The sequence below is a fragment of the Kryptolebias marmoratus genome, linkage group LG20, assembly GCF_001649575.2.
Source record: "Kryptolebias marmoratus isolate JLee-2015 linkage group LG20, ASM164957v2, whole genome shotgun sequence".
Lineage (NCBI taxonomy): Eukaryota > Metazoa > Chordata > Actinopteri > Cyprinodontiformes > Rivulidae > Kryptolebias > Kryptolebias marmoratus.
In genome coordinates this window covers 13,881,306-13,901,608 of record NC_051449.1, presented here as the reverse complement: position 1 = coordinate 13,901,608, position 20,303 = coordinate 13,881,306, and the positions used below count along the sequence as shown (strand labels likewise).

The 20,303-nt window shown below is 44.9% G+C and overlaps 2 protein-coding genes across 3 annotated transcripts; both read right to left on the bottom strand.

Moving 5' to 3' along the window:
• Positions 1 to 143: 143 nt before the first annotated feature.
• Positions 144 to 8,276, bottom strand: LOC108239463 (RNA-binding protein MEX3B). 2 transcript variants are annotated; one of them, XM_017422171.3, is made up of 4 exons: positions 7,651 to 8,276; positions 6,500 to 7,075; positions 3,857 to 4,098; positions 2,533 to 3,750 (listed from the first exon to the last, which is right to left on the bottom strand). In XM_017422171.3, the coding sequence occupies exons 2-4, from the start codon at positions 7,005 to 7,007 to the stop codon at positions 2,533 to 2,535; spliced, it is 1,968 nt and encodes a 655-aa protein (XP_017277660.1). In that variant the 5' UTR covers positions 7,008 to 7,075; positions 7,651 to 8,276. The 2 variants fall into 2 exon arrangements, with proteins under 2 accessions (XP_037838032.1, XP_017277660.1); XM_037982104.1 differs by lacking the exon at positions 7,651 to 8,276 and having other exon boundaries at positions 144 to 3,750; positions 6,500 to 7,007.
• Positions 8,277 to 9,263: 987 nt separating this feature from the next.
• mbd3a (methyl-CpG binding domain protein 3a) lies at positions 9,264 to 16,162 on the bottom strand. Its single transcript, XM_017422192.3, has 7 exons — positions 15,972 to 16,162; positions 14,614 to 14,770; positions 12,635 to 12,772; positions 12,350 to 12,440; positions 12,076 to 12,253; positions 10,121 to 10,279; positions 9,264 to 10,026 (listed from the first exon to the last, which is right to left on the bottom strand). The coding sequence occupies exons 1-6, from the start codon at positions 15,983 to 15,985 to the stop codon at positions 10,126 to 10,128; spliced, it is 732 nt and encodes a 243-aa protein (XP_017277681.1). The 5' UTR covers positions 15,986 to 16,162; the 3' UTR covers positions 9,264 to 10,026; positions 10,121 to 10,125.
• Between the last annotated feature and the right edge of the window lie 4,141 nt (positions 16,163 to 20,303).

Sequence of the window (20,303 nt, the reverse complement as noted above, 5' to 3'; positions counted from 1 at the left end):
GGGGGGGGGGGAAATGAGAACAGGGCTGTCAAGTCTAGAGTGCAGCGGAGGAGATGTTATTCTGAGAGTAAACAGCGCCCCGCTAACGACCGGGTTTGTTCATCTGGGACTCAGTAGGGAGTTGCACCAAAAGCACCATGGACTCGTCTTCAAAAAGACTACCAGCTCAGCTCCTGAACAGGTTTTTTTTTTTTTTTTCATTTTTATTATTTATATGGCTAGTGCCACGGTCCCGTAAAGGAGCAGACAGTTTAAACTGCATTTACGTGGTCCTTCACTTCGTATTAAACCCCGCCACCCTGTCCTGATCGGGGAGGACGCCCCGGGAAGGACAGCGCCCCCTCCCCTCCCCCTACGCACCGACGGGATCTGATCGTGATTGTGTAGGGACGACCGGAGAACTAACGAAACAACAACAACAACAAAAAAAGAAAAAAGAAAAGCAAAACATTCTGCAGCTGCTGGGATTGAACACAAAAACGTGTCTGGAAGCCCTGGATGACCTAGCTACTAGCTGCCATAAAGGATAAGTTGATTCTTCTTACGTGTGAGCCTGAAAAATGTGACCGTGTGTCTGTGCAGTCGAAGGAAGCCCTTGAGAATTAGGTGTGTTGCTTTAATTCAGTTGTCATGGCTTGTCTCATTCGATGAGCTGAGTCCACAATATGTTGGAAAAAAAAAAAAAAAAACTAAATTCAACAAAAAAATTTTAAAAAAGGGCCACCCAAGGGCAACGTCGCCCGAAAAAAATCACGTTGTATTAACACTATAAGAGGCAGTTACTGCAAACTCACTGAACTTTTTTTTTCTTCTTCTTTTCTTTTTTTTTTTAAAAACACAAACACAAAACAGGAAGTACCTGCCTCGCTGGAGTAACTCAGCAATGCTATGAAACACGGGACAAATCTCGAAAACTACTAAACCATATAGTGCACTACGTTTCGTCGAGAGTACAGCACTATATGGGCACAACAGTGTGTCATCTCAGAGAGCGCCTTACAGCTTTGCTGCGAGAGACGAGGAGGGCGGAAGACCAGAACCGAACAAAAACAGCGAGAGCCGTTTGGTTATTTTCCTCTTTCTTTTTTAACAGAAAAATGGGCTGGAGAAGGGGGGGTGGGGGATTACAGTGCAGGAAAACTAAAACGGTTCGCCCAAACACCCTCGTTACTGTTTCACTCGAGAGGAGCAAGTCTTCTCTCCCTTAACCGTGTTGGACAAAAACATTCTTGTGTGACATTAGAAAAAGCCCTATCTTATCCTAAGAGATCAAAAAATATGCCACACACACAAGCACACGGGCGCGCGCGAGACAGCCGAAAGTCATAAACTAGTAGAAAACGCCGAAGGAGCAGAGCTGAGTGTAACAGACACGCGACGTGGGGAGGTAACGTACGAGCGCTGGATGGATCGGAGTGAAGCCGGACCCTATCGTTGTGATGACACACCGACGCTGATGGGTGGCAATTATTCTCTCGCTTACACATAAACACGGACAGAAGAAGGAGAGAAATGTAAAGGGATTGTCAGGCGGTCCAAACGCACAAACTGACCACAATCACGGTTTTGTCAGCGTCACGAAATGATGCAGTTCTCACGTGTTACAGCACAACCGCTGAAAATCTGTCCAACAGACACAGACACAAGACTCGTCCGAATTTCCTCCAAAGCGCGACACGATTCAATCGAGAATTAGAGAGACGTTTGCTATCGGCGATCATTTGGCTTGTTAACTGATGGCGTCGAGAAAAGAAGTATTCATCCTGAAGAGGTCTCATGGGTGTAGTGTTCTGCTAGGTGCCTGACAACATGCCGACCGTAAAAAATATAATAATAATAATAACAATAATAAGACAGACGCTCCAAGCTTAGAGAGAGAGAGAGAAAAAAAATAATAGAGCGACCTTTCCGCTTCGCGTTTCGAAAAAAAAAATAGCATGAGTGAGCTCGGAAGAGGAAAAGGGATCGGGTCGAGAATATTAAAATCAGGAGTAGAAAAGTGCAGGCCTCGTTGACAACTTCATCCAAAAATATCTGTTAAGTACAAAAGTGTCAAAAGGAAAGGCTGTGAGAGAGAGAGACAGAGAGAGAGAGAAAGCAGGCAGAAATCTGAAGAAGCCAGAATGAGGACGTGTGGAGACAGACGGGCAGCCTGCGGAGAGGGCTGCTCCAAGTCGAAATGAAGGCCTGAAGAGAGATAAGACACTAGTTTCCTTCCATAAGTTCACCGCTGAGAGACGGCCTGAGCCCCAACTGTCTGCAGACCACTTTCAATCAACTGCCCTCTGAAAATAAGTCATTGTCATTATTATTATTACTGTTATCATTCATCTCGACAGTTATCAGCAATATATCAACATCCGTATAGTATCATCAACTCTATTAATGCTTTTATTATAGTTCATCAAGTGTATGTGTGTAAAGGTTATTAGTGTAAATCCGTCCACTGCCTCCACCACAGTTGGTGCCGCGCTCCAATACCTTTTCTGTCTGGAACCCCACCGCCCTCCCCCCACTGGATGGCGTAGGGCATTAGGAGAAGATGCGGATGCACTGTGTGGTCGGAGTGTGGCAGACGGGGCATTCGGGCTCGGCTGACTGGCAGATTTGCCCGGCGCACTCCATGCAGAACAGGTTGTGGCCACAAGGCACCAGGGCTGCTGTCACCTCGCTCTCGAAACACACAAAGCAGTCCCTGTTGACTCCGGGGCCAACGCCAACCAGACCCGCAACGCCGGAGCCGGAGCCGCCTTTCAGGCGACTCAGCATCCCAGAGCTGAGGCCCACGCCGCTGCCGCCGCCCTCGGAGTCGGTGGGCGAGCCCCCGGGCAGGGACGACGCCGAGCAGGAGGAGTAGCCGGTTGAGGAGCCGCCGGAGCTGGAGCTGGAGGCCCCCGAGAAGGAGCCGCCCCCCGTGCTGCCAGACTGTAGCCAGGAGAGAGTGCTGAGGGGGTCGCTCTGGGCGCGACGAGCCAGTGGGTGATCCAGGGGGCCCACCCCCGTGTCCTGAGGCAGAGTTGGAGACAATCGTGGAGTGATGGCGCCGCCGCTGAGGCCGCTGCTGTTGCGGCGTAGAGGCTGCTGCTGCGAAGAGCCGGCGGTCTTACTTCCCGTCCCACCGTTGACGAAAGGTGCCCAGATGTTGGAAGCGCTGAACTCGAAGCCCAGTTCCTCCGAGGGGGGCAGCCCTGGGGTGGAGTCGCCTGCGAACGTGAAGCCGCCTCCAGCGCTGCTGGAGCCCGTGCTAAAAGGACTGGTGGGGCTGCCTCCCTCGTTGGCCTTTCGGGTGGCGCTGAAGTTGTCTGAGCTCATCCCGCCGTTGTGCGTGTGATAGGCGACCGAGGAGGACATCTTGCGACCGGAGGAGTGGTGCATGGTCATGGGAAGAGACGGGGGCGGGGAGGGTGGAGGCGGGGGCGGGGCAGAGTGGTGGCTTGTAGCCCTGGACCAGAGAGACGCTCCCAGCCCTCCGCTCAGGGAGCCCAGGCCTTCTAGGCTGACGTCGGTGCCGTTGGTGTGGAAGTCGTTGTCTCCCTGCAGGTCTACAAAGGTTCCAGTTCGCAGGGTGATGTGGGTCTCGATCTCCTCTCTCGCTCTGTCCACGTTCTCCGGCATCCCAGTCACCTCGAACACGGGGTCTTTCTCTCGGCTCGGGGTCACAATGTAGGTGTGAGTCTGCTGCTGGATGCGCTTGATCGTCGCTCCCTTCGGTCCAACGACCAAACCAACTACTCTGTAGGGCACTCTCACCTGGATCAATGACAGTGGACGATGTTACATCTCTGGAGACGTGCGTGAATTAAACAGCCACCAATCCCTCCCCAACCCTTCCACCTCCCAACCCGCTTCTCCGTACCTGAATGGTGGTCTGTCCAGGCAGGTGAGGCGGCCCAGGCAGGGAGCCTCCTCCTCCGGGACCTCCAGCTTTGCAGCGGGATGCTCGGATCATGGAGAAATGCTCGGCTGCGGACACAATCTCACGTTTGGCCATTTCCACGTCCTCCCTGCGTCCCGTCACGATGAACACCGGATCCTCGCCTCTGACCGGAGTCTTGATGTAGGTGTTCGTTTTGGCACGCAGGGCCTTGATCTTACAGCCTGAAAGATTCAGAGGGACATAAACAACACGCCTGTTTGAGTTTATGTAAGCTGTAGTTTTTTTAAAACTTTAGGTCCGTTAGTAATTATCCAAGCTGTGCACATTCTCTGAAATCCCTGCAAACATTTCTTTGCACGTCCATCTCCTGCATCCCTGATTTTGACCTCTTTCCTTCTGCTCCGGTTTAACGGTTACAGATGTTTATCCCCAGTTGTTTTACTTCTAATATCCGAGCATCTGCTTTTCCATAAGCATATATTAAGATTTACGACATGGACTCAGTAGCAAAGCCAAAGACCGCAGCATGTTTTTTTTTTGGGCACATTCTTGGTTTTGGCCAAATGAAAAAGAGAAGCCCAGTGGCCTGAAGAAAGTGATTCGTCAGATTTAAAAAAAAAAAAGAAGAAATATAGAAAGTCGAAGGAGTCAGTAGAACTGACTCTTTATGTTCAGAGTAAAATAAAACTACTACGAATAATAATATTTAGTAAAGACTATCACCTTGACAGACCTGTGTGTATGTCTCCTCACTTATATTGATGCAGGTGAACAAGTCTTGGTGCTTTTTCACAATAAGACCCTTTCTACACAGGATTTATTAATAAGTTATTTATGAGTTTGTAACCATTTTATAAAGCATTAACAATCAGATATAAAACAGGTAACAACACTAAAGCAGGCTCACTATTTGGCAAGATTCACTTTTATTAATTTCTTCATAATTTAGATGTTAAACATGTCAGCCTTAGTAGATAAAGTTTGCTTTGGCAGATTTGTTGTTTAGTCAAAATGCATTAAATCACATTTAGCACGACAGATAGAGAGCCTGCTTCAGTGTAGGAACAGTGTTTTATAACTCTGGTGATGTTAACGTTGTTAGAGGCTGAAAGATACAGGCGGGAGAAACGAGTTTCCTCTGCAGGGTAGCTGGGCTCTCCCCCTCAGAGATGGGGGGTGAGGAGTTCGGTTATCTGGGGAGGGAGTTGGAGCAGATCCGCCGCCGCCGCTCCTCCACACGGATAGGAGCCTGTTAAGGCAAGGATGCTCCCCGGACGCCTCCACAGGGAGAAGACCCAGGACTGGCCCGAGAATCCTGAGCCTCCCTGCTCAAGCTGATGCCCCTCCGTGACCCGACTCCAGAACAAGCGGCAGATAATACATGGAGGTAACGTTAAACCTATTTATACGCTTTAATAAATAGGTGGGCTCTTAACAGGAAGTGGGATTGGAGTTTTTGTAGCAACAGCTTCAGAAGGTTTTCTCCTGAAAGGCCTGTGAGGACAAAATACTGTGCAACTGGATGGATGTTTGGCTTTCTATGCGTCTGACTGGGCTTTAAAGCCACATCGGCGCTGCCAGCACCTCAGTTCATGTGGTGTCTACTCATTTATATTTTTAAATTTTTAATAGCTAGCACCGGCCTATCTAACTCAGGACAACTAGGGGCAGCTCTCCGCGCAAAGCGTGGGGCTGCAGCAGAGCCGGTGTTGTAGCTGCCTGTGCCTTTAAATGAGGAGGCCTCGCTGTCGGCAGCCAATAGGACGCACGGAGCGTGATGTCATCCTGGGAAGCAGAAAGCATGGCTTTTTCAAACAAAGAGAACAATGCCGTAATGCTACCGCGGCAAAAACATAGCCCCCCGAACACCAGCGCAGCTTAAGGCGGAGGGGGGCTTATATGGAGGTAGAAATAAAAATAACGGAGCTTGTGTACGCGTAAAAATAAATATATATGTATGTAAAAAAAAAAAAAATAGTCGGGGTGGGCTCGTCAAGGAGCAGCGGCAGCTCTGGGTGCAGGGCGTTGCACCGCCCAGTCCGTGTTTGTGCGTCTGCTGCCCCGTTTTCAGCCTGAAAGGAAATAAATAAATAAATCTACTCCGAACGCCGCGCACACACACAATAATAATAATAATAAAAATAAATAAATGAACGAGAGCCGAGGCGCGCGCCACGGACGCGGACTGCGCGCTTTTAAAAGGCGACACCGAGGCTTCCTTTGTTTGGCGCAGCCTCCGAGACACGTCCAGACTCCCCGACAATCTGCCGCTTTGTCTGACCCTTCTCCACCCCTCCCCCTCCACCCTCAGCCTCACTCAACTCTCCCACTCCTCTGTCACAGCATTGTCCACATACTGAGGAGAAATAATAAATAAGAATAACAATAATAATAACCATCAGGAGGAGCCAACCTGGGCCGGATCTAGTTTTTTTGTGTGTGTTTAATTAAATCAAAGCGTAAACAGGGCCCACGGGTGCTCAGACAGTTTAAAGTTCAGAGAGGATCTTTCCTCAGCAGACAAAACACCCAAACAAAGAGAGGCCAGGCTCGAGCATCCCTGCGTGAGCACAAACACCACAACCACAACAACAACAACAACAAGAGCAGCCACATCCTTACCTTGTCTCCCCACGATTTCGGCGACGTGCTCGGAGCTCGGGACGGGCACACACTCCGTCATGTTGACGCTCCTTTTCCTGCTGCAGAGGACGGAGCTTTGTTCCCCGTGCAGCATGGAGTGCGAGCCGGCCATGTGGTAGCCGCCCGAGCCGTAGTACTCCGGAGAGGGCGAGCAGGAGGACGGGGAGTCCCGCGAGCCGCCCGGGTGGTCCAGCATCTGGAGGTCCACGTAACCCCCTCCGCCCACGCCGTTGCAGCCCTCGGAGCCCGGACCCTGGGTCCCGTCCAGGGTGTCCGCCAGCCCGCCGCTTCCTCCTCCTCCGCCCCCGCAGTCCACCTTCTCCATGGCCATCAGTGACAGCTGGTCCAGGGCGAAGCGGAGCGCCTCTTGGTGGTCCTCGTCCCGGGACTCCTGGTCCGTCTCCCGGGGCAGAGCCACGCCGCCGTGCTGGCTGCTGATCATCACGTCGTGGTCTATAATCTCGGGATGGAATAAAGGGCTAGGCATAGTCCCTCCGTGGATCTCACATCAGCCCACGGGTGCCTGTGCCGTCAGGAGTGAGCTCACCCTCAAAACTAAAACAATAAAACAACAACAAAAAAAAGGAGGGGGAAGGAGGAGACAAAACAAAACAGCAAGTTATTAAAGATAAAGGAGCGGAGTGGAGCTCCCGTCAGCGAGCGCCTCGCTTTGTCTGCTGTCTGACAACATCCAGCAGCCCGGCTGCTCGTCTGTCAGCTAGCCCCACATTTATCCCACCCCCTCCCCGCCGCCGACGGACGACGACGAGACAAAGACTTTCGGCGTTCGCCTCGGTGTCTCCCGCACGTGCTGGGCGACTCGGAGGTAAAACAAACACGCGCACAGGGAAGGAGGACCGAGCGCCGCCGTTAGCTCGGAGCAGGGAGCTAACAGGCTAGCAGCTCCTCTCAGTCGGCACAGTCACGTTGTCGACCCCTTTGTTTGGGAGCACCGCGGCTACCGGGCTAGCCGCTTAGCTCCGCTCTGACAGCCGAACTTCTCTCTGCTCAGTATTCAATAAAATAAAGAATAAAATAGAATAAAATAAACAACCCGGCCGTTTTTTTAAAAAAGAAAAAATAAAGAAAAAGAAAAACAATAAACAAGAGCGGAGGTATCGCGAACTTACTTTATCTCGGCTTTTCGGGTTCCCCCCCTTTTTTCTTTTTTTTCTCGCTCGTCTTCCAGCTCCTGAGGTGAAAGACGGGAGGCAGCAGAGGAGGAGGAGGAGGAGGAGGAGAAGGAGGAGATCAGTGCAGCGCCGTGTGAGCTTAGCGCCAGAGCTAACTGGAAGCTAAACGGGGGGCGTTGAAGAAACAACAACAAAAAACCAGCCGTTAAAATCAAAAACGGGGCGCCGTTGGTGTTTGTTTTCCTCCTCTCTCTCTCTTTCTTCTTGAAGAGTCGGAGCCCACTCCTAGGGAAGTCGTCCGGTCTTCATTCCCGGTGGCCGAGGCTGGGAGTTCCCTTTTAAAATCAGTGATTCTCCGCTGCCGCCGCCGCCTGACCCCTGCTCGGCTCGCCGCCTTCGACTCCGCGCTGCCGCCTGACCCCCGCTCGGTCCGCCGCCTTTGTCTCGCTGCGCGCACGCCGCTCCGCCTGCCGCTCCGTCTGCCGCACACACGGCGCTGACGTCAGCCGCGACACAACAATGGGTTCAAAGGCCACATGCAGCAGGAGGACAGCATCCAGCCAGCATCCAGCCCCTCACTGCTGCTCTGTCTGACTATCTGAGCTCTTCTGCTCTTCTATGAAGCTTGTTTTTTTTACCCTCCCTTCATCCCTTTAAATCACAGCTACAGATGAAACAGAAAATAAAATAATATATATGTGTGTGGTTATGGTTGGGTGTGTTCATCATGGCTACCAATGAGATGTGAAGGGGTGGTCCAACAACATCTCTGAATGATTTCCAGTTATTTAACAACCATTAAGTCACAGAGGTGCAAAACAGTCCAGGCATCACTTTAAAACTGTATTTATTTTAGATATAATTGAAACAACTCTTATAATTTACTTCTTACATTTAGATTTTTTTTATTCGTCTCTTTCTTTCTCATGTTCCCAGCACTTCTGGCAGAACCACAGTGAAGGTGAGGCTAATACAAATACCATTTTTACCTAATTAAATTTGGTTCTTTAAGTCATACACTAAGCATTTACGGAACCAAGGTTTTACCAAGCACACCATAATATTTACCAGTTCTTCAGATGAACTGTGAACAACAATGCATCATCAATAGAAGAGGTTTTTATATTGTTGACTATTGTTAATGTTCCTATTCGAGAAGCAGAGATTTAGCAATCTGTGCTTCAGCTTTTATTCTACGATGCAAGGAGATAACACAAGCAGAGAGAAGTACGGATAGCAAACTGTTTGCTTTCTTTTAGGATCCGTCTGATGAACGTTGGAAGTTGTGACAGCACGTTGAATTTTAAGTTTTAATCCATTTTTCCGTTACAGCTGCAGACACGTACTTGCGGAGGATACAGCCACACATCTTCAGTAATATTTCAGAGCGTCGACGTCTTTAAAGGTTTCTGCTGAGATCAATTTTTCAGGCCCAGCTTCCAGAAATGAAAACGAACCGGGAACCGGCTTCTCGCTCTCCACATCTTGTTATTGTCGGCAATAATGCCCCCGAACGGTTCAAAATCCTGCGTGAACCAGAACAGAACCGGTCCAGCTGCTGCTGCGTTACATTAGCCTTATAAATATATAAAAAGGTCATCCAAACGTCATCATATGAAACTGCATTTATTTTACAGTAATAGTGGTACACAGACAAAATCTGCAATGAAATACAGTACAATGGTTTGTACAGCATTTGTCTCACAGTCCAGATTATTGTTCAAACTTTTATGTAGTTGGCAAATCAACACAGAAAACTTTAACACAAATATGAGGAATGAAGCTTTGTAACCTTGGATTATTGTAACACACAAAGTCGTCAAATCATCTGTAAAACCGAGGTGTTTGCTTCTGCGCAGCCACATAAGTGCTGCGTTCGTATATATATATATATATAAAAAAGAAAAAAAATACTGCAGCTTTTCTTTCTTTTTGAGCAGACACATTGTGTGATACACTTCTTACAGTATTAGTAAAACTAAAGAAGCACAAACTGGGAGAACGGTTAAACTCACATACTTCAGAGAACCAATAGAAAACATCAGAACACACATTCACAAATACGAGGTTTGCGTCTTCAGTAATAAGCTTGAACAGCTGGTAACTAAATGTAACACTGCATCGTACTGAGCACCTTCCACAGCTGCCTTACATTAGTAGGAGGTAAAAAAAAAAACAGAAAAAAACTTAAAGCACCCTTTAAGGATTACACTACAAGGTGTAAAAATATACAATAAAGACTACAGTCTTTGTTTAGGTTAGAAAAATCTGCATAATGTCTCAATTGAAAGTCTTTTTCAGTGTATACAAAATCAACAGGAAACCTTTCGTTTAAATATTTGAGTTTACCAGCACTCTTCGTCTCCAACAAACCTGAAGGATGGACAAGATGAACAAGTTACTCGTTTACTTAATCAGATTACGCTTTAGACACAAGGAGTTACATTTGATGAATCCGAATCGGTACCTCAGCTATAACTCCTCCTTCTCCAGCGGCTCCGCCTTCTTCTCTAGTTTGTCCACTGCTGCCTCTGTGGCGGCGGCGTCCTCCACGTGAGCCAGCGAATCGGCCATCAGGGCCTCCTCTAGCCGCCGTCTCACGTTCTGCACCAGGTCCTCCTGCTTCCTGAGGTGCACACACACACAAACAGCGTCACTAATTACACGATGCCCCTTGTGGCTCAAAAGACACAAATGATTTTCTTTCAGTGTCCTCAGAAAGATCAGAGGTTAAAGCAGGTTAAGTGTTTAGCATAGGTTACCATGGTGACCGAGTCAGGCTCATCATAACTAGTTAATCTATACCTGCAACTGTATATCTATTTTTGCGCAAGTGACTTTAGTGAGGAAAATAACTACTAAGAAAAGTCTGTTTTTTGTTGACATATTTGCGAGCAAAGGAACTTGACTCGCTGCTGATTTCAGCGCAGGACAACTGGATGATAAATAAACTCATGTTTGTATTAATTAGCTGCGCCGCAAATCAAGATCTGCAATTCAAACAGGTCCCAAAAATAAAAAACACTTACAACCCGAGCAACGACTTAGATCATATAAAGAATACACATAAATTAAAAGACTAAATTATACACCAGCCTGTTGTTTAAAACAAACATCCGGTTATTTTTCAGCCTCTGACGACCAGAAACTGATGTGAGTTAAGAGCTTTTATTTAGGATACAAGGATTTATAGTTAACAAAATAAAAGCTAAAAAAAAAAAATACACCTCCAGGTTGTGTTTAGTAAGACTGTCGTCATTATCTGTTCTTATTGAACTGATTCTTTGTAAACACAGAGTGATATAATAATATTAATCTTACAGGTTTATTAGCTGGCCACAAAAAGTCATCTCTTATTTTATAGATCAAGAGTTACTGTATTTATCCCCTGGTTGTCTAAGAGCTCTAAACCCTCAGCGAAGAGCGTTTCGTACAGAAACTAGGAGACAAGCACGTCATCTACAACACCCGCGATCTTCTGAGATATTTAGGCTTTTCTTTTTAAAAACTTTTGACTGAATACAGAAGTAGGTCCAAACAGTGAGGCCGAGCGTGACTTCGCAGCCTGAAATAGATGAGTCTGATTTACTGGAAGCTGTCACAGCCAGTAAACGTGGGTAAGTTGTGTCCACTCAGCAATGATCATGAACTGGGACCGACGCAGTCATCTGGTGCCAATTCAACACTTTTAATATTCCCCACAAAAGCCAGACATTAACAACCGTTCGCAGGTTTATTGACGGCCAGGAGAGCAGCACTTAGTCTTAAAAAAAGAAAAAATCTTTAAAGCTTTTCTGCGTTGTGCCGGTGTTCTGATGACACGGAGGGTCAGTTTCTGATCAGCTGAGAAGCGTCACAATGTGTCCTAAAATTAAAAATTTGAGATCAGCTGCCAACGACCACGTGCGTTTGTTTACCTACAGAAAGAGCCGAAGTGACTCAAAACAGGCCAACAATGGCGGCGTTGATAGAAGAGTCTGACAGATTGGATGTACTGGTATGTATTCAGGCTCAGGTTTGATGAGTAAAGGATGCAGATAAAAAGACAGGTTAGGCTGAAACGATAAACTTACCCAGCACCAATTAAAGGAACCAATAAGCCTCTAATAAGGTACCTATTTAACTAACTGAAACTAGTTTATAAACCTTACAATGAAATATACTGTCAGGAAGAGAGATACTCAGGTCAACTGTTTGGCACCAACTTTCTATTAAACAGGAATATTTTCATAAGTGCAGTTTTGATTGTGACCCAACATGTTGCTCTACCTGACTCCTGGGTGTACGTACAACCCTGAGCTTTACTAATAGTCATCAGTGACATCATATCTGAAGTGCTGTCTGCTGTAAAAGAAGCCACAAACACTGACTTTCAAACTAATTTCTCTGCTCTTATTGAATATATTTACTGATCTCTCCTACCTGATGTCATCATCAGTCACTACGAAGGCTTTGCAGAGGGGCTGTGCCGTGTTCAGCCACACGCCGGGATTCTTCTCCACTGCAGCAGTGAGCTGGCCGGTGATGGGAGCGGGGCTGGTGTGCAGGGCGCTGGCGATGGCAGAGAGCAACGTTTTGTCCGAGCACGCAGGCCCGACACCTGAAGGCGGAGGTCGGGAGACAGCAAAGGTCAGCCTGGGAGAAAAACTCTCATTTTCATCTGCACCTACAGGTGCGCTCTTAAGGTTACTCTCACCCTGCAAGCCTTTGGGAAGATCCATAGTTTTCACCAGCTCTTCTGCTATATCGAACGCATTTAAGCCGCTCAGCTTTCTCTCCCAGAACAGCTAACGAGACAGACAAAACACAGGTCAGGAAGAAGCTTAATATTCTGCATGTACAGGTGTTTAAACTGGGACAAACTACTACTAGATTGTAATGATAACCAAATAAACACCAAGTGGACTGCAGTGGATGACAAATGATTTAAAACTGTGATGAATTTTAAAAAAGGAGATTGTGTCTACACTGTTGGACTTACTTGTTTGGGCTGATCCACTGCTTTCTGGGGGTCAGTCTTCACCTTGTTGTTGGGATGATTTGTTATCTTGGTCACCGGCTGCTTGAAGATGGAAGCTGTTTGTCGAACTGGTAGTGTTGTGTTTAAATCAGGCTTGGCCTGCAGGAGAGACAACATCGAAAGCAATGCGGCAAAACCTTCATCAGATCTCGGTTTTCATTCTTTTAACACTGTGATAAAAAGGTATAAAACACTTGTGAGAAATATATATTTATGTCTGTGTGGTTGTCCTGGCTTATTGTTGGTGTTACCAGTACCAAATCAGGCTTCATGTTGAACCATTTTTAATTTTTTTTCTAAATGTATACAAACATTAGAAGGCATGAATATTTGCGAGGTAAAAACATGCACTTTAGTCTCCCAACAGCTAATAAGAGACTGTAATCAGGTCAGTTTTGAAAGAGTCTTCCAGCAGTGAATCATAAAACAATGTCTGTGGGGGAGGGGTCACCAGTGACAAACAGCATACACCCTCTCTTCGTGTTTTTAAGTCTTCTCCTAAAGCTTACTTTCTCTCACTGGCTTTTAACTCTGCTTGAAGTGTTGGTATTACTGTATTTGTATTGTTCCTTTTATTTCTGGTTATGATGTGCAGCACTTTGTTCAACTGTGTTGTCTTTAAAGCGCTTCTTAAAGACAGCTGGAATGGAAAGTTTAGTGGATTAAATGCAGAGATTTAACGTGGAGTTCAAATCACAAGTTAATGATAGCTAATGTCAAGATTTTAATCGTAAAAATGAACTGTTCAACATCTAAATGTACGACTCGGGAGGAAAAGCTATTAAACATTTTTATTATGTAGGTCACAGTGAATGAGAGAACGAGTCTCATGATATTTTAATGACTTTTCCAGAGGGCACATGGGACACTGACGGCGTCCTACAGTCCTCTCTGAAGGACTGGACAACCTGAAGACGGAATAGGTTTCTTTAAAGTTCTTGCTTTTTTTATACTTTTAATCCTTGTTTATTTATTGTGTTTTTACTTTTGTTAATTAGAAGGTAACATTTTTTGGAAGTGGAGTTTTATCTCTTTAAAATGACTGAGGGATGTTGTTATCATTAATTAAAAAAATGCTACATTTAGTTACAGTCTGATGTGAGTATGTCATTACTTGAATATCCTTGATTGAATTTATTATACAAACTGTCTACACGGTGTCACGCAAATGGCTTATTTGGTCCAATTTTCTCTTCCCGAGAGTTACCTTAAATGTAACAAAGTAATTGGATAGATTTGCTAATATTAGTTAATAACATAATGATGAGGAACACAAAAGTGGAACCCAGACGGTCTGTAACAGTGGTGTCCAGTCCTGGAGGAACACCATCCTGCAGGTTTTAGGTGTTTCTCTGCTTTGACGCCTGGTTTGAATGACTGCGTGATAAACAGGCTTCTGCAAAACCTAAAGACCAGCTGAAGAGCAGAGAAACAACTAAAACCTGCAGGATAGAGGCCCTCGAGGACCAGGATTGGGGACCCCTGGCCAGTACACAAAGAGGGCAGGGCTAAAGACCACTCCAGAGAATTGGTACACTCCGCACTCAAACCCTTCAGCATGAGCGCACATTTGAAGGACTGGAGTTGGGAATCACGGATATGGATCATTAAAATGCACAATTGTTTTATCGTGGCAGCTCTCTGAATCCTAACTGAATAAGGAGGTGCCTAAAGACTCATCTCTACAAAAAAAAAAAAAAAAACAATATATAAGAACTTGTGTAATGTTACATATTCACAAGAGGTTTCTTTTCCCCATTAGCTGTCTTGTAAAATGTTTTCTACTTTAACATATTCTGAGAAATGTCACTTATCGTCACGTTTTGTGAAACACGTTTTCTTGAGCGTTAATCACTGACTCGCCATACGTGACGAGTACATTTCCAGAGCGAAACCCTTCCTGGCCAAAGGCAACGACAGGTAAACAAACGGTGTCTCACTCTGATCTGATGGTTCAGGTCGTAGAGGTTCTTGTGCCTGCTCCGCTGCACTTTGGGCTGCAGGGAACGGCCGGCTCGGGAGTGACCGGCGTTCACGTCAGCGCGGAGGTCGCTGCGGAATATCTGCGGCTTGTTGAGAATACGCTTCACGGGTAAACTGAAAAGACGAACAGAGAAAAGCGCTGTCACAGAAGTGCGAAATCTTCATGCTCTTAAAAACCACACCTAAAGTTAACATTTCAAGAGGACCAGAATGAACTTCACTGTAGTGACAGAATATAAAATAGGTGTCAAACCTATGTTTGCGATCAGATTATTGTACAGTTTGGAGACAGTGGGACGGACAAAAAGACAGGAGACAGAACTGGAAGTGGCAGAGTTGAAGATGTTGAGGTTCTCCTTGGGAGGGACAAAGATGGACAGGATTAGGAATGAGGTCAGAGGTACAGCACAGGTTGAAGGACTGGGAGATAAAGTTAAAGAGGCCAGACTGAGATGGTTTGAACATGTGCAGAGGAGGGACAGGGGGTATATTGGTAGAAGGATGTTAGAGATGCAGCTGCCAGGAAAAAGACAAAGAGGAGACATATGGATGCAGTTAGAGAGGACATGGAGGACAGAGTCAAATGGAGGAGGATGACTCGCTTTAGTGATCCCTGAAAAGAGAACAGCTAAAAGAAGAAGTGATTATTGACAAGTTAGAGTGTGTGTGTCCTCACACCTTGTCTCGTGCCGATAACTGCCACTACAATGCTCCCGTACTTTGATTATATCACAAAGTGTGACATTTTGCTCCGACATGTCGCCAAAAGACAAGACAACACTGGGAGCTGTAACCAGCAGAGCTCGCCGTGCCTGTCACACCTGACAAAAATGCTTTTTCACACAAGTTCTCATTTCTAAAAACGGCTCACGGAAATCCACACGAGGAAACTCGACACCTTGAGCAAAAAACCCCCCATCAAAAACAGAAAGAAGTACAGAAAGAGCTACGACAGGAACTTGAGCAGCTGATGTTGAGGGCACAGATTCCGGGGGGGACGGAATGTGTCGCAACACCGGGCCGCGCGCGCGCCGCAAGTCAAGCGTGTGTAAACAATGAAACTTAGCTAGCTAATCAAGCTAGCAGCGTCCGGTGCGACGTCCCGCAACTAACGTCGTTTCGAGACGCCAGCTCCCTAAAGTAATGAGCTCAGCGAGTCCGCGGAAGTCTTGCTTACCCAGAACAGCTAAGGAGTGAGCAAATAAACCAAGCCCGTTTGACTTTCTCACGAGTGTTTTAACTACGGCGCACGTCTGCATGCGTGCATTCCGTCGATGTTTCGACAACTCGGCTGCCACACGTTTGAAAGTCCCACCTTTTTCGCTCCATGGTGTCGGTCGTGTTCCTTTGCTCGCTTGGAATTCTGAAGGCTGAAAGATAATGATGATGATGACGATGATAATAATGATAAAAAAAAGCCAGCTATCAAATTGTTGTTGCAGCCCTGAATTTACAGTCTGCTAAGCTGTCGACACTTGCTGTCAGGACGTTAACAACTGTAGATTACTCCGCCAGACTGATGACATATTAATCACCGCAATCCTTGCGCCACAACACTGTAAACTAGTCCTGTTGCTTCAGGCTCTAGAAAAGGGACTGTTTACATTTAAAACGCATATACTGACATTTAAAAAAAACTTTGTTTGTAGTTTGTTGTATATACTCTTAATACTAACAATATATACAGTATACCAAGGCTGGAATACTTTACTGAAGTGAGAATGAGACTTTAATTTTCATTTTAAATCCTCCAAAAAATGATAATAAATGATTTTAGGTATGATCAATATATTTTGTTAAACTAACTGTGGTCTCTTTTTATCAAACTGTGAGGTTTGTGATTAAACAAAATCTTCTCACAAGGCAAAATGCAAACTAAAGAAGCAGCTCTACAATCTAAAACTCAAAATTCAAGGCAAACAATAATCCTAATGCAAGAAAGGTACGCTCAAATGTTTGATAAAGGAAAAAAAATAATCAGATGAGCAGTTTTTTCCTTCATAGATCAGTACAGGGCTGTGGTGAAGTGCTGCCAAACTCCACAAGAAGCTGAATTTAGGCTCTAAAAGCAGTTTTATCATCTTTGAGGAGGTGTACACGAATCAGACGTAAAATAATGACAAACAAACATAAAAATCTGTAGAACATACTTTACTTTTTCTCTCCACAGTATAATCAAGAATCAAATACGACCCACAAAACAACAAAATTATGAAGGGAAAAAAAGTCCTGAAACTAAGCAAGAAAAGAATTTATCATTTGTTTCCGTCATGTTTATGTTGGTGTTAGAAAACGGCCGCGGTGACTCCCAGCCGATGGTGATTGCGGGAGTTCAGAGTTGCTGTTTAGAGACGATGAGCTTCAGAGATCTTCTACGGAACGGGACCGCAGCCCGAGGATCAGGCTTCCACAGTATATGTTCATTATGTAGGTCTTTGTATTGAAAATGCAAGAAAAAAACATATATAACAGCGCCAACCTGAGAGAAGGAAACAAATAAACAAATCATCAAAATTTTATCAATTTCCAGCATCATTTTTAATAAAACAAGTGTGTTACACATTATATCAGCATGTTAAAAGTGTCTCATTAAAAAATAGAATATATGCCTCTTTCACACGGCCCCTAATTCAGAAGTCCGGCTCTACTCGGCTCGGCTTGATAAAGAATGCATCGCGTTCACACGGGCCAGTTTGGTCGGTAGCAGAGGAACGCCTCCTCGTGTTGCGGGGGGCGGGGCCGCAGCGCGGGGGGGGCGCGCTACCGAAACTTTGCGCAAGTTGTATAAACAACGAAAGCGCTATGGACAACGTTGGCCCTGTGTTGTTGCTGTTTTTTAAACTTATGGGGATTCTCCTGAGACTTCAGGAAGAGAGGCGCAGTGGAAGAAATGCTCTGGATGCCGCGATTGTTGTGTGGAGTAGGACAGCTGTTATCCGCCGGAGACTTCAGGCTTTACAGCACCTTCAGCTGGGGGACAGACGACATAAATGCTGCAGGGTAAGCTAACGCTGTTGTTTATATTTCTACCTTCGCTCTTTATGCTTGCATCTGGCCACACCCACGACCAATGAGTAAACAGGAGCTAAGCTTGCGCCGCCCACGAAGCAGGGCTGGCCCGGCTGGCTCGACTCTGAGGCAGGTACCGAAAATGCAGGGACTGAGTGCGAAAAAATGCAGATGTGAACGCTCGCAAAGCAAGCCAAGCAGAGTGGAGCCGGGACCTTTAGGGTCTGTGTGAAAGGGGCAATAGTTTTAAAGCAGAACTTCTGTCTGTAGTCTCTGGCTGGTCTTTGACTGACCTGAAAGCCACTACTCTTCCTTCTTAAATTTGCCATTGATGTAAGGGACGTATTTCAAAACCAGCGACCAGTCGGTGAAGTAGACCAAAGCTATTCCTGCGGCTGAGCTCCACCCGACCCAGGAGGGAGACCTGTTAGGAAGAGAAAAGGGAAGTGGGGGGTAGAGGGGTGGTGGTGGGGGGTTAATACCAAAATAAATGTACAGAGAAAGCAGGAAAAAAAAAAAAGATGAAGCTAGAAAATTAGCTATCTGTTTTATCAGCTGGAGTTTTCTTCTGGGTAACACAATCAAGCAACAAACTTTAATGTTTAAGGTTAAAGTTGACCTAAAAAAAAGATTTTGACAAACTTTTGACATGCCTCAAAATGATCAATTTGCACACGCAAACGCCAAAGTAATGTCTGAGATTTTTTGGAGTCAAAATGTATATGAGCCGGTCTGAAAAAGAAGCAGTCGGTGAGAAACCAGCTGCAGGTTTATGATGAGAAACAGGAGACCTGCTGCATCTCAGGTGCTTTAATCCAAGCGTGCAAGAATTTCACTAAAACCTCAGGAGATTGTCCAAAAAAGAAGAAGAAAAAAAGTTTTTGTCTCTTTGAAGAAATTTAAATTAAAGCAGAAAAATGGCAGCATAAACAATCTGTCTGTGTTTGTTGAACCAGATTTGCTGTTTGCTCTTAAACAGACATGTTAAGAGATCACTTTTAATTTTTCAATTTTAAATAAGTAAGATCGGCATTTAATAGAAGGTCTCTAGGTCAATATATGGTTTTATTTCTAATAAGATTTACTGAAAGCATAAAACCCCTTACTTACTGAAATCCTTTAGCCAGCTAGCTAATTTTCCCCAACGCAAAAAACAGACCGTGTTAAAATAAATAAATTTAAACCTGTTATATGTAGTCTTGTGATCAGAAAAGTAGAAAAAGGAAAAATATCTGATCATTTTGGCAATTTTTAACCCCGTTTAGCTGAGAGGCTAAAGTCACAGATATCCACACAGATATGACCTCGGCTAAGCTAACAGCTAACGTTTAGCTAGCCTACGTCAACATTCTCCTCGCCTAACTTTTACATTTTTCCGCGTTTACGATTTAAAAACATCTTACCACGACTTGACGATGGTCACAGACTTAGAACTGATAAATTTGCCAATCATTTTGGCTGACAGATGTCCTTCTGACTCAAGTCGCGTTGCTTTAAAACCGAAAAACTTCCGAGTCTCGCCCAAAGTACTTCCGGCTATTTATAAAATAAAAGTCCGAAATGAAGATGAACTTTTCAATCTTTAATCTGTTTCACACATGTAAATATATAAATAATATATAAATAACAAATTACGCCCAAGCCTCTGTAATTTTTACAGTCTTGCAGTATAATAGTGCTTTAACGAAACACGACTGTTTAGGTGCGATTTAATCGGGAGACCAGTTGCGGTTTTCTTGTTGTCCACAAGATGGCGGCAAAGACACACTCAGCTTTAACATTTGAGTTTAATTCTGTCTTTTTAACTTAAAAGGCTCACCTGGAGTCTCACTAAATGAATTACATTTCTACTTTATGAACTCACTAGATTGGGAATAACGCTCTGGTAGCATTAGATATACTAAAATGGCATGTGTATTCACTAATTATAAAATATAAGCTGTCTCAAAAGTATGTGAACAAAAAGTATTTTTTTTATTTCTTCTGCAGATACACCTACCAGCCTTTTGTTTGTTTTTACTTCTTTTCTTTTTAACTTCTCCACTACATCTGACTGCCACTGCTAATATTTTTGAATTCTTACAACTACAATAAAGCAAATATTCAAGATGGCTGCCACAGCCAACTGACCCTAGGAAACACAAAAATTTCTCTAACTCAGTCAGTTTTTAACATTTTGAGCTAAAATTTGGTGTGGTAGTAGCTGAGGGTCATTCACAATACATACTCTGAGAGCTACACATTGTGCTGTCTGTTAGCAAAATAATTCCTGAACCACTGAAGAGATTATAGTGATAGAGTATGGCTACCAAAGCCAATCAACCATAGTGAACATATTATGGCTAAAACTCAGTAAAATTTACAGATGTTGAGCTAAATTTGGTGTGGTAGTAGCTGAGAGTCATCCTCAACACATTCCCTAAGAGCATAACACATCTTTCTTTTTTTAACCATTGTTAAAAATTCAGATCTAAACCCAAATATAGCGATTTACAAAAACTTTCATGTTTAGCTCTATTTTAGTCCAGTTTTAGTCTGGATGTCTCTTCTTTATAAAATACTTTTAACATTGATTTTTAAAAAGTCTGTAACTAAAAAAGTCAAATCATAAATAACGTCTGCATGTGCTGGTCTTTTT

What these genes read in the sequence shown, in the direction of transcription:
- LOC108239463 (XM_017422171.3), bottom strand. Translation starts at nt 7,007, where the DNA reads ATGCCTAGCCCTTTATTCCATCCCGAGATTATAGACCACGACGTGATG. An exon ending in CGAAATCGTGGGGAGACAAG is followed by an intron (nt 4,099 to 6,499) that starts GTAAGGATGTGG and finishes TGAATCTTTCAG; the next exon opens with GCTGTAAGATCAAGGCCCTG. An exon ending in CTGGACAGACCACCATTCAG is followed by an intron (nt 3,751 to 3,856) that starts GTACGGAGAAGC and finishes TCATTGATCCAG; the next exon opens with GTGAGAGTGCCCTACAGAGT.
- mbd3a (XM_017422192.3), bottom strand. An exon ending in CAGTGGATCAGCCCAAACAA is followed by an intron (nt 12,441 to 12,634) that starts GTAAGTCCAACA and finishes CTGTCTCGTTAG; the next exon opens with CTGTTCTGGGAGAGAAAGCT. An exon ending in GTGACTGATGATGACATCAG is followed by an intron (nt 10,280 to 12,075) that starts GTAGGAGAGATC and finishes TGTGCACCTCAG; the next exon opens with GAAGCAGGAGGACCTGGTGC.